General features: G+C 48.0%; 1 protein-coding gene across 2 annotated transcripts in view; it reads left to right on the plus strand.

Annotated features, from left to right (window-relative positions):
* The first annotated feature begins 726 nt into the window (after positions 1-726).
* sm (heterogeneous nuclear ribonucleoprotein L) overlaps positions 727-13,694 on the plus strand; it is a 240,406-nt gene continuing 227,438 nt past the window's right edge. For both annotated transcript variants that reach the window (XM_011140892.3, XM_011140899.3), the window contains exon 1: positions 727-1,251. In XM_011140892.3, coding sequence (XP_011139194.1) covers positions 1,189-1,251 — 63 coding nt within the window. In that variant the 5' untranslated portion in view covers positions 727-1,188. The remainder of the gene's footprint in view (positions 1,252-13,694) is intronic.

Consider the following 13,694-nt stretch of genomic DNA (forward strand, 5'->3'; position numbering starts at 1 on the left):
TATTCTTATTCTATGTAAATCGAAACGACAAATATTCTTTCACAATTGATACTTATTACTTACGGATATCTGATTCTTATTGCTGTTATTAATTCGTAGGCGAATATCTTGTGCGACGCTGACTCGTCGTAACTTCCTCTAATGATTGACAGATGTATGTACGTCAGACTGCTTTAAAAACTCACTGTAAAACCAACCTGTCGTTTTGCTATATCGATATTCTAATTGGTCAAGAAGGCTTTGTGCCTCCGTCGAATGGCCTCCGTCACGTGGTCAGTTTGCCACTCTCTTCCTATGAGGCTCTCTACGTCCTATACTCAAAATCGTTTTCAAATGCTATATCGATCCTTTCATTGCCTAATAAAAACATCTAAACTTGAAATTTAGACCATTTTAAATATGAGATCCGGCTACGAATGCCGCTTGTATGCATTTTCGGAAGAATTATTCATCGAAAGATTTGTCGGCGAACGTTGATAAAACAGAGCTTGCGATACCACATAATACACTAGTACGTTACGCCTCTCACTCGGCCGATAACGACTGTTCGCTTTCCGACGAATACGACGGGACCGCATCGACCAATAGCAGGGGCAGCGCCCAGTGCGGATTGGACCAAACGGCGCGGACCAATCAGCTCACGCGACACTCGGCCGCCTCCGGCCGCGAGCTCCGTTCGCGTCATTCATCGACAGGCAGGGAGCTTAAGGAACGTTCCACGGCGTTCGTGCAGCGCCACCGTACCGGTAGAGCGCGTCACGGTAGCCGGTGCTAGCTCGCAGGAAGCGTTGACGTTCGTCGTCTTGTCCGGCGAGATCCAGTTCACTTTAAGCCGCTCTCGCGTGTTTGTCTGTTCTCGTCGCGTCGTGCGTCCTACCTACCGATTATTTTCTCCTCCTCCCCCCTCCCCTCGCCCGCGTGTACAAAATCGTCGGTACGGTGTAGCAAGAAACCGCGCGGGTACTACATATAACACGCTCGTGTCGTCGTTGTCGTCGTCGCCGTCGTCGTCGTTGTCGTCGTCGTCGTCGTCGTCGTCGTTGTCGTCGTCGTCAACGTCGCCGCTGCCGCCGCCGTCGCCGCCGTCGCCGCCGTCGTGGTCATCGTGGTCGTCGTGATCGTCGCAGCACCGAGTGGCTCCTGGAGTGAGTACTGGATTTTGACGCATCGTTCGGTGCAACGTCCAGGATGGCGTTCAATGGAGACGGTCCACATTCTAAGAGACAGCGGCTCGAGGAATCTGGACACAGGGTGAGTACAGTACAGACCCATGCGCATTATTATCTCGTCGCGTCGGTTCGGCGTCTCGCGCGATTCGCCTCGGCCTCTATGCTCTGAAAGTACCGGGAATAAAATGACGCAACGAGAGAATGGTTTCTCTCTCTCTCTCTCTCTCTCTTTCTCTCTCTCTCTCTCTCCCCTCTCCCCTCTTCCTGTCTCTTTCTCCTCTGTGTCTCTCTCTTTCTCTCTGTCTCTTTCCTCCTCTCTCTCTCTCTCTCTCTCTCTCCCCCCCCCCCCTCGCTCTCTGTCTCCCTCGGTCGCGTTCGCGTCTCGCATTCGTCGGCGTTCGACGACGAGAGGAGAAGGCGCGTCGCCATTTATCGGAGTAATGATCGCGCTCGAGAGCACGGCAGCAGAGCGCGTGTTCGCCGACGACGCCACCACCGCCGCCGCCGTCACTACCACCACCGCCACCGCCGCCGCCGCCGCTGCTGCTGCCGCTGCCGCCGTCGCCGTCGCCGTGCGCGTTCACGACGCGCTTTTCGGAGCAACGCGCGCGACGCCATTTAACCGCGATTCCTGCCGTCACGGCATGCACGCACCGCGGAACGCGCGTCGCCGGCGCGCGTTCGTTAACAATGGGCGACAACAGTCGCGCGGATAGGCTATCGACCTGGCTCGCCTCGAGAGTACGACTCATCTTGCCGACTCATTATCGACTTGCCGGCGTTCAACTGTCTTCCCCAGCCGCTAATTGCGGCGACGTAGATTTGTTTCCCGTCGTTCAATCGCGTACCGCTACCTTACTCCGGTTCTCTTTCGCTCTTTCCTGCGACGAGGCTCTGCTCGACTGTGCTCTTGTCTCTTTGCGGCTTGCAAGAATGTACAGTTAAGCGGCGAGAAAGCGGGTCGTAGGGTTGCCTTTTGGCGCCGGACTGACTGCACCGCCTTGCTTCAGCTCTTTTCTCCTTTCTTCCGACGAGTCTCGACTATATTCTTTCGGGATTCTATTCTTCGAGGACTATATTCTTGGCCGGAAATGTACGCTAGCTTGGCAATAGAAAACGGACCAAATGTGTCGTTGGAGAAAACATTTTCCACCCGAACCCAATCTCCCGAGATCTAAGCTCTAAGACCGGTACTTATGGTGTTAGGTTAGATCGAATTATGTATTTTAGGTTAGCTTTGGTTTGGGTCTGCAGCGTAGGCACAGTAGCGCTGAATTACATCGTCTGGTTAGTGCAAAATAGACGCGTATCCGACGTTAGAGACAGGAGATGTAGGAGAACGGGAAGGTTGCACAAATGCCTGGGAAAACATAGCTGTAAACACAGACGGTGCGTCGTACGACGACGTAGACGTTGCCTGCCATTCACTTCGAGGCCGCGTCAATGTTATCCTGTCGAACGTCGACGATGCCTCGTGTCGCGGAATATCACGCGATCGTGATTTCGGCAAACTCCTGATGCGTTCTCTCCGCTCCCTCCCCCCCCCCCCCTCTCTCTCTCTCTCTCTCTCTCTCTCATCTCTCCGCTCCCAGAAAAAAGAAGTTGCGTGGTCGACCTCTTTTATCGTGGCCAAGAGATAAGTGTGTTTGTTTAGCTCTTGATACGTATCTCTACGTGTGTACACTTTTTGCGCACACAGTCGAATTCTCCTTCGCTGCCGTTGTAGAGTGATCGATCGTTTTAGACCGTATAATTTAGAGCGGCGGGTCTATGTACGTCGCTCGCGCGGCGCACCGATAAGCGAAACGTGAAATAATGCACGCGCGTTGATGAAAGGAATGACGCGAGAACCGAGTACAAGGTCAGTCTGAGCCCTCGAGGAGAGCGCATCAGCGCGTTAGTTACGTTTCCGTTTTCGTCGGCTTCGCGATACTTTGCACGCCCTCGGCCTGATAACGCGCGAAATATTTATCCGAGCGAGCCGACGAGCTCGCACAGCCTCGCCTCGTCCGCAGGGAGGTAACAGGGAATCCCTGCGAGAATAGGATAATACACATTTCCTTTGGCATTTCCCTCCTTGGCTGCGGCGTTATTCGACGAGATTCCCGCGATTCCGGCTTCTTGTTCTCCGAATGTTTGACACCATTGGGAGACCGATGGAAATTTAGATGTTGTTTGCTCGCCCCGCGTGGCTCGGGTTAGTTAATCTTTCGAGTAATCTTAAGATAATTCTTATCGATTGAGAATCGTACCGAGAATCTCAATGCGTTCCGTTTAATTCGATCAAAATTTCACCGGCCATGTGACACGTCGTGTTCAACACCGGGGAATAAAAATTTAAAGATTCGCTGCACTCTGCATGTTCTCTAATAAAATTCTTCGACTAATCTTAAATTAATTCCTACTGATTGAACGCCTGAGAGCTTGATTCCGTTTAGCTTGATAAAAGTTCCACCGGCCGTGCGGCGCGTTGTGTCTCTTGAATACCATCTGGAGATAAAAATTTAGATGCTATCATTCGTCGAACGGCTCTTGCTGTGATGGATTCTTAAATTGATCTTAATTTTATTTTTACCGATTGAATATCTGAGAACATTCGTTTGGCTCGATAAAAATCTCACAGGCTGTGCGACGCGTTGCGCCGTTTAACACCATCGGCAGATAAAAATATAGATATTATCACCACGCGGCTCTTATTAATTCTTATAAAGTAATCTTAATTCTTTCTTATCGGATATCCGAAAATCTTAATATATTTCGTTCGGCTCGGACAAACTTTAACACATGCCGCCGACATAATTCTACGCTTACGTGCTGCTCTGAGATCGTGTCAAATTATCAATCACGGAAGTGTCAAGCGTGGCGGAGCAACAGTTTGACGGATAACGATAACGAGGAATTGTAAAAATCCGTATGACGAGAAACGTGTCCGTTCGACTCGCGAGGCGGGTTCCAATGGCGGAGTTCAAACAGCAATTCGCGCGCTCAAACGTATTTGAAATTTTGCCGATAATTTTACGATTGAATTTTTAACTGCAATCTTGATTTATTCTAATTAATTCGCTATTAAACACATTTATCACGTTCACTTGATTAGTTATATATGCATATATCGTTGCTGATTGCGAATTATTCATTTTCCGGCGCACCAGCGACAGAGAGAGGGGGAGAGGAGGAGGAGGAGGAGGAGAGAACCGTTTTTCCGAAATGATCCTGAAAATATCCCGATTTCTGGGCACGAATGCCCAGTGATTAACGGGGGGATCGGGGGTGCACCTTGATGTCGCGACGACAACCTGTTATCCAGACGCTCCTTGACTATACGCCGGTCGTCGCGTAGTGGTCGTTATCGTTATCGCTAATGGCGATGAATGCGCAACGCGGGAATGCATATTGAAAACCGAGCTCGATGCCGAGTTAGGCCGCGTTGCGTCGCTCGCGCCCGGTCGTGGTCGATAATTCCGGACGCGTTATCAGCTCGCGATGCACGGCATCTATCTCTTTCTCTCTCTCTCTCTCTCTCTCTCTCCTTCCGTCGAGATAACCGCGACGTGTAGACGACGACGACGACGACGACGACGACGACGACGAAGAGCGTGAGCAGGAGGTGGGGAGTTGGAGGAGGAAGCCGAGGATGAAACGAAGGCAGGATTCGCCGATTTATTTCTGCCGTAAAATCTTTCTTATGTGCGATCAATAACCGATACGCAGCCATCGAGAGAGAGAAAGTGGGGAGGGGGGGGGGAGTGAAAGGAGAGAGGAAAGAGAGGATTCCACGTAGTTCACATTTTATTATCTTTTTATACTCGGACGCCTCGCGTTTCTCTTAGCGTTCTTTTTGCGCGGTTGCAGCCGCCTCCCTCTTGCCCCGCCCCTCGCGCCCGTCGATGTACACACAATCGCTGTTCTTCGCTTGGTACTTGGTACTTGATTTATTCACCCTCCTCTCCCGCTGCTCGCTGCAGCCGCTCGGCGAATATGTATGTTGCATTGTCCGGTATTGTGCGGGACGCGCGCGCGCGCGCGCTGCGCCGCACGAAAAGGGAGTCTCTCTACCTGACCCTTTTCATTGGCCCGACGCAACTTCTCGTCCTCATTGAATTTAAAGTTGCATCCGGTTGCCGTTTGTCGTCGTTGCGCGACGGAGCAACTGGTCGTCGCGAGCGCTCGCCGGTGGCCCGTCGGGTTCATAATCCGGTCGCTAACGCGTGTAAATCGACTCGCTCGTCGCGCGCACGCGGGGTCGATGGAACCCTCGTTTTACGTCAGACGCAGCGAACGTCACGCGGCGCAATTTAAATCGCGCGGATGCGCTGCGCCGAAGATACATGTGGCCGGTCGCGGCGCTCGCGGTATCGAACACAGAGATCTTACCGCGATTACTTTCGGGGGATTATCGGCACGTTTTGATCGTCGCGGATTGTCCGCATCCCGGCGAGATACCGGCTCGTCCTCCGCGTGTTACACATGGAGAGCACAAAGAGCTCGCGAGAAATAATACTGTTGACACACTTGCTTCTGCTTAATTTGTATTCGGTGGAAAATCAGGCGCTCTTCCTCCCTCTCTTCTTCTATTTCACTTTAATCCCTTGACATATAATGACGTCTGTCTCCCAGACATCATTCATTTCATGTGCCATTGTAGACTTTGACGTCTCCGAGACGTCAAGAACTGTCCCTCCGGCGGACGCCGAGAATCGTGCGTCGATTCTGTTTTGTTTCAAATGCTCATTATAATGTTACTTAATTATTGTCCATTAATATAATATATCAACCTGATTAAATGTTATATAGCAGTGCAAATTTCAAAATAAAATGTTCTGTTTCTAAGCTTACACATAACTGTTCAGCTGAGCCAAATTAAATAGTATTTTTCAAACGCATCAAATTCCGTCTTATTTGTACGTCAAGGGGTTAACGACGAGTCGACGGACGGGAAATGAAAATGGAAAAATGTGCGATTTTCGACGGATGATATATTAAAGAAGATATGTTATAAAAGATACATTATATTACAAGGGAGAGATACACATTATGGAGCAGTATATTGTAGAAGATTTATCGTATCTAGTATTTCTTTAATTACGTTAAATTTTAATTAAAAGTTTCATTAATTCTCTCCTTCTTTCTTATTGTGCTCTGTCGAAATTTCTTCATTTTTGTTTCCACATCGGGACATTTCCACTGATTATTTCAATGCTCAAATTTAAGTCGGAGAGAAATCCGTCAACCCTCCGTCGAAACGTTTCCTCAATGCTTTAGCATTGGATTATTATTCACCGTACCCGTGTCACGCCATCATATTTCAATCGTTCGAATTGAAGAGATAAAAATTCAGCGGAGGATCGACGGTGGCACGGAGAAAAAAAGAAATTAGTCGAATCAACATGACAATGAACGAATCAAAGGCATTTTCGTTGAAGGTAACAGAACAGAACCTCCGGCTCGTCGGGCAGAATCGAATTTGGTTGACAAGAGTCAGAAATTCGGTTCCTTTCCCGTCGAAATGAGCTTGGCTCGTCTTTGTCACGTTCAGTCAAATCAAACTTTTTTCTTCGAGCACATTCCGCCGTCGCCGCTCAGACGTTTGAAGGGTCGGCAGGTCTCGGAGAGTTCCGTCCCGTTCTGTACAGAATAGCACACGCGCTATTCAGCTAGATTTGAATTCCGATGGACCGATGGAGAATCGCGGTCCATAGTCCGGTGAGATGACTCAGTCGCGACATAATACGTGGGGATATTCCCCCCCCCTCCCCACGCTGACGTAGCTCAATACGCGGGCTTATCGGCAACCGATGCCTCTCGAACGTTACCCCATCCGGCGCTCCGGTGTCTGCGAACTTCTGCAGTGCCAGCAATCAAGGTCACTGTCACGATGACTGCGCTGCTACCTCGCGACCTTCCCCAGCGCCGTTACCATTGCGATGCAATGTTGGGGGGAAGCCGCGGCTGTGGTGTAACAGCGTGCGTAATATCTTGCGTGTGTATACGGATGCCGCTCGATCTTCGCGTACAACTGTTATTTATTCGCGCGTTGGCGCATTGATTTCTCGAGCTCGTCTTCCCTCCGTGGCTGTCTCATTTTCACCCCTCTCGGCAATAGGAAAGCTATCGAAGGAGAAACGTTTGTTTTCTTTTTTGCACACACATGCGCGCACGTGTTCTGTAGCCATTTTAGTCTCTGCAGTCATTTTCCTTGATTGCATCGTCGCGACCTTGTATCTTCAAGAGTCTCTGACTCTTTTTAGGGAAACGATTAAGAAAAAAGTATGCTCGAATGAAAGTTAAATTAACATTCGGGCGTTTAAAAGTATATATTAAGGTTCTTATACACTAAGTCACCAAGAAGAATTAATTTTGGTCAATAAGAGCCGCGCCGACAACGAATAATTTCTCCAACAAGGACAAGAATCGCCAATAATCCGATGCGGTAAAAACCTCCGGGGAATTTTTCGCCGACATTCTTGTTGGTCATAATTAATTCTTGGTTGTTGAGATACACGTCTCTCTTGCCGTATACCACAATCTTCAACGATCCGTTATTTTCCTAAGGTGGAAAAGAAATACGGTAAGAAAACGGTGAGTCGAGAAATTACGGCAGTCGCGATATATTTAGGTGTGTTTTCAATCATGCTTTTTTTACCGAGAAGATAAATAAAACGACGTAGTCCTGAGAAAGTGGAGCTCCTTCGACGGTCCGACGGTTTGCTTTTTGTCCGGGCCGGGTAAATTCCTCCAGGTTTCCCGGCAGGATCCTCACGGTAGGACTTTAGGTAGAACGAGAACCTGGTACCTTCGCGTTTTCATTAAATGCGAACGATGGCTCGTTCATTATCATAGTTATGGCCGGTAGATAATCTTGCTCATATCGACGAGTCGCTTCGTTGCTGCAATTCTAGGAGATCTCTCGAGCAGTCGTTATTCCTAATCCCATTGGATGTATAAAGGTGCTGGCACGTGGTGATTGGAATAGAATTAGTTTCAGTCTAGAGATATCATTAAAGCAACAATCGCTTTATTACCGTATGTAAACTGCGACTCGTCTGAATTTAATCGAACCTTCTGTTATCAAACGATAACGACGACGACGACGACAACGACGGTTCGCGGATATGGACACGAATACGTCTTGGTGTCGTTAGCTGGCGTGCTTATTAATATTTCATTTCGTCTGATATTACTCCGGGTTATAATCCGCTCGACATGTAGGTTGACGTCCCATAAATATTCCGACTCGCATAATTCATTAGACGGCTGAAGAAAAAAAATAGATGGAATAATTTATCGGAAGTATATCGGCGCGCCTGCGATACCACCGTCGCCACCACCTCCGAGAAAGAAGATTAGCTAGCGAGCGGATTAACAGTTATCTTCCACATTCGCCGTTTTCCCGGCAGGACAATAGCGGTTAAATATTCATCTCGCCCCATAAACATTTATTTTCCACGACGAAAACGCTTCTCCTCCTAAAATTGCGACGCGTTCTGCACCCCTCCCTCCGTCTCATCGATAAGTTCCTCGTTTTCCGATATCCTCATATCCATCTGAAAAAAGAGCGGTGAATAAATATTTGCCGTCGTATCCTTCTTCCCCCTCGCGTGTTCCGGAGTAGATTTGACGTCGACGAGACCGTTCCTTGCGGGACGCACGGAAACTCGCGGTGTTAGCACAATCGGACGAAAGTAGATCGCGAAGGCAAATTTGCTTGCTCGACGCTTGAACTTTGGCGCAAACTTTCCGGGTGGCGAATCGATTCTGTTGTTTGAACTCGCCGCGTATGTTATACGCCAATTTAATCTTCGATCGGTTTGTGAAACATTAATTTTTCGCTGCTCCTTACTGTTTGTGCGTAAAAATTTGATTACATGCACGTCTGTGACATCTGGCACAACTTTTGCGTACAAGTTGGAACGACAAAACACTGCTCTCTCTCTCTCTCTCTCTCTTTCTCTCTCTCTCTCTCTCTCTCTCTCTCTCTCTCTCTCTCTCTCACGCGTTGCAGTTTTCCCTCGGAACCTGGCAGATTAAACGATTGTAAGATACAGCGAATAATCGTGCGCGTTCGAAAGTCGTATGCGAGGAGAGGAACTGACCGTGAAGGATGACCGTGCAGGGATCACTGCGCGCATCGCAGGTGCAAAATTGCATTCTCACATGCGCGCCGTCATGTTAAGGATCGAGATAATTGACCTCGTCGCATGCTCTCGATCACTCAAGCGTCCTTCTTCCAGATGAAGAGCCGCTCTACGAACGTATGACGGAAGCATAAATTCCCTATGCACTGTGACAAGTGTAGCGGGTAGTCACGATATTTCTCTGAAACGGATCTGCGAGCTTCGCCAGCTTGCGGGCGGCGGCGACATCATCCGCTACTGGGTGCTGGGACTTTTCCAGCTGTCTGCCTGCGGCCGCTTCTCACTATCGTTTTGTCCATCCGCGTCACGTCTCTATCACGAAATATATTCCCCGGAATATATTTAAGCTTTTCATAGCTCGCACGAGACTCACGGCGTATGAAAGGACCGGACTCGCGCCGCGCGCGCAGGCCGGGGGGGGGGGTAGGTCCAGAATCAGCAGCAGAGACATTTAGCTCACGATTGAACATTTCTCTTTCTTCTCAGTGAACATTTGAAGCGAGATTTTACATTATGTATACGCGAAGTGTGTTATGTATGCTCGAGAAAAGGATACTCGGCAGACGTTTCCTTCTCGCGACGACATGTTTCTCTCTCTCTCTCTCTCTCTCTTTCTCTTCCTTTCTCTCTGTCTCTCTTTCCCTTTCTCTCTCTTTTTCTTTGTCTCTCGGCTCCTAGTGTTTTCGTCGTGAGGACGCATTCGGGCCGTAACCTCGATAGGCGTGACGTCGACAAAAATATACGGAGGAGATGCTCTTTCGAGATATCGAGACGCGTTAATTCTGCAACCGCCGTCTGGAGTCCGTCGAACTGGCGTCTATTTCGAGACAGAGCGGTATGTTTAAATAATCGGATTAAAATACTGGCATTCGCTACTTCACGCGGTATCTCCCGCGTGTACGTTCAACTTGAAGAAGTATCGCGAAATTCCCTGTCTGACCCGACTCGCACGTGTCCAATTTTCCAAGATAAACGTATAGACGCGAAAGACTTGCCACTTTGCCCCTCGGTCGGTCAATGTAAAAGACGGATATTCCTGGGAGAGACAAACGCGCGCATCGGAGCGAAGCTCGTGACTAAAGCTCGCAAAGCTTCTGTATTTCTGGCAGCTGCCGCGCGTCTTTGTATCCGGACAAACGACACGTTTGCATTGAGAGAAAAAGTGCCTAAACGGTGAAAAGTTTTCATTCAACTCTCTCAGTATCAATAAAACTCACACACTAATATACGTATTTTTACACTGAGAAAAAATTCTTTTCAAATGACGAAATATACATCTTCCTTCTTTAATCTTGAGCTTCTTATGAAAGCAGTTGCTTATTCCATTCTTAAACGAAAGAATGACACATGTTATTAGACTTCTCGAATGTCTTAGATATACTCAATAATATTTTAATATAAAGATAGAGTAATGTATTTTTTAGGTTTTCCCCTCAAAATGACACTAGCCACATTTTTTTTCACTTGTCAGCCAGTCGCCCGTTGCAACAAGTGAAAAAAAATATCGATACTCGCGCGAGAGCAGCCGCATTAGGTTTCTGTTTGGCCGAATTAGTGTAGCAAATGAGGAGCTTCTTTCCTTCTCCATTCAACGCTAGCTTGCATACTTGTTTCATCCTCAAGACAAAAGGTGCTAATTAGTGCAGAAGCCGAGAAGAACAGACTTATTTATTAGTCACTTAACCTGGCACCCTGGCACCCTGTCGGACGACTGAAGTCGAATCGGTACCCAGGAAACGCGATGGTTACATGTCGCCTGGGCGAGTCGCGGTGTCGGTTGATTGGTCAGTCGGTCGGTCGGTCGGTCGGTTGGTCGATGGATGTCTGAAGTCAAGCCGTCTCTCTCTCGTGCCTCGGGCGACACTGCTCGCTCTTGCGAGCCCGTAGTTGCTGCGTCTCGCGGCGACCGAAATATCCCTTACCTCGCGTGTAGGCATACACGCACACATGCACGACCGCTCGACACGCACTTACATATCTACCTACCTATACCTATCTACGCGGCATCCTCAAAGTAACTCCGGCGGCGGCGGCGGTGGGTGATGTACCTCACGTGGAAAGACCGATGCCTCGTCACTGTAGCGAATGCTTGAGAAATTGGAGTACACGGAGCCCGAGAGTCTCTCTCTCTCTCTCTCTCTCTCTCTCTTCTCTCTTTCTTCTCCCTCCTTTGCTCTCTTCTCGCTTCACGCAAATTCTCGGTTCGCTCCATCGTTGACGCGACCGTTGCATGCTCTGCTACTTCTTTGAAGCAGCGTGGACTCGTGCGAGCGCCACATTAATTCGCCACGATTGCGAGATACCGTCGTACGGATGTGTTACTTGCGCGTGTCGGTGTTAAAACGTATGTTAGGGCATTTATCGGTCGTTAACGTAAGCTAATTAATACGTTTTAATGTCGAATCGTTTTGACGTGGACTTGTGTCGTGCGCGCTGCTTGGGTCACCGCGGTGGGCTCGGTGGGGTTTGTTCTTTATGAGAATTGGAAATTTGATTTGCAAATGCCGTATATTTTATCGTAATTATTAAAATATTTCATGATTGCATTCCACTTTAGTGTCAAACGGCCTGAGTGGAAAGTTCAGCGTGGATCACCGGCGATCCACGCACTGAACACGTTAAGAAAAGATGTCACGGTTAAGGGGGGAGTGAGAGAGAGAGAGAGAGAGAGAGAGAGAGAGAGAGGAAGAGTTCTTTTATGCGCTCCGAAATGCTGTTCTCACAGGCGCTAAAAGCGTTACAAATGTATTGACAAATTTAATTATGAAATGATTTTTTTTTTTAATATAAGCGAAAGCGGCGACATAAATTAATGTAATGTATTAAGGAAAAGAGACAGCTGAAAATATTTTAGTGCCCGAGAAAGAATTCTCATAACTTAAAAGGAATAAAAATATATTTGATGGCGCCGAGATATGAGAGGGATAGTTATTATCATTTGGAATATCTTTGAAATGTGAGAGCGGGAGAAAAATTCATTCAACAGAAAATTACATGGTATAGAAGCGGCGGTCGCCCTACTCTCCAAACTTCTTGAAGTGAAATTTCAATCGAAGAGTAGAGTCACTCGAACTCGAACGATTCTTCGCTGAGATCGAGCGAATTCTCCAGTCTGAATCATCGAGTGAATATTCTCGCTTGAAGTTGAAGAAGAAATGATTCTGATGTATTCTGATGTATTCTGTCGTCGCGGAGACACATTCACTTTAATCGATTAAATTATTTGCTCATACAGAGTCAGGATTCGTCCTAAGAGTCTAAGAGAAACGTTCGTGGTATTTCCTTCACTTGGAGCGAAAATGCTGCTACTTTTCATTCGTTTCGCACCAGATTTCACATTAGGTCATCCTCGGTCCCTATTTCATCGAAGGACATTTCAATGACAAGATGTCCAAGGTGGCGATGGTGACTGTCTCACTCTGTATAGCGACGCGGTCTCGCTGCGATCTTATTTCTGATGTTTGCCTTGCGTCCTCTCGCGCGCCAGCTATAATCCGAATAAACTTGCGAAAACCACCTACGCCTAATTGCTATAAATTTAATGCGAGAATTATTCAAATAACATGCACCGCTATTAATATTGAGAATAGCGATGTACTAATATTACATATATACAAATGGATATTCGACTGCTGACTTAACCGAAGCCGCTGCAACGTGCAGTCATTCTATTTTTAAATTTAAAATTAGATGACCAGAGAGAAGTGACTAGATAAACAAATATATGAACATAGCTATGTGCAAATTTATCCGCTAAAAAAGTGCTGTGTAATATTATCAAGGAGATACAAACAACTTCATTGAAAAAAGTTCCCGGCGTCGACTTGTCCGTCGGTGAAAATCCACCTGAAGACACTATTTGGAGGTCATTCGGAATATTTTCGTCAAAATTCAAGACAATAGCACTTGGGTGGTTTTCGGGAATTTAGTAATACTTATAACGTCACACACCGGCTCCTTTCTCTCTCTCTCTCTCTCTCTCTCTCTCTCTCTCTCGTTCTCGCTTCTGTCGCTAATTCAAGTACTCGGACATTACGGATTCAGCTCGCGCGGCGCGGCTTCCCAGCTCAGCTGTTTACTTCTCGATGTTACCGTTCGCATTCGGGTCGCAACCACGCGCAAACAATAGTCAGGGCACGAGGAGTAATCGCAATAACGACACGTCGCGCGCTCGCGCTCCCCGCGAGATTAATGGCGTATCCGTCGGTCGCGCGCGAGAGGCGACAAATTTTCCGCCACGAGGAAATAATCTCTCGCGCGTCCCGGGACCTCGGAGAGAGCAGTCCAATAAATTCTCTCGGCCTACCTCGCTTCAAGTGGAACGTCGCGCTCTCGACGAGCTCGTATCTGCGAAATGCCTCGCAAATGAACGATGACTCGGGCACGTGCG

This window comes from Harpegnathos saltator, unplaced genomic scaffold (genome assembly GCF_003227715.2).
Source record: "Harpegnathos saltator strain DR-91 unplaced genomic scaffold, Hsal_v8.6 scaffold16, whole genome shotgun sequence".
NCBI classification, from domain to species: Eukaryota; Metazoa; Arthropoda; class Insecta; order Hymenoptera; family Formicidae; genus Harpegnathos; species Harpegnathos saltator.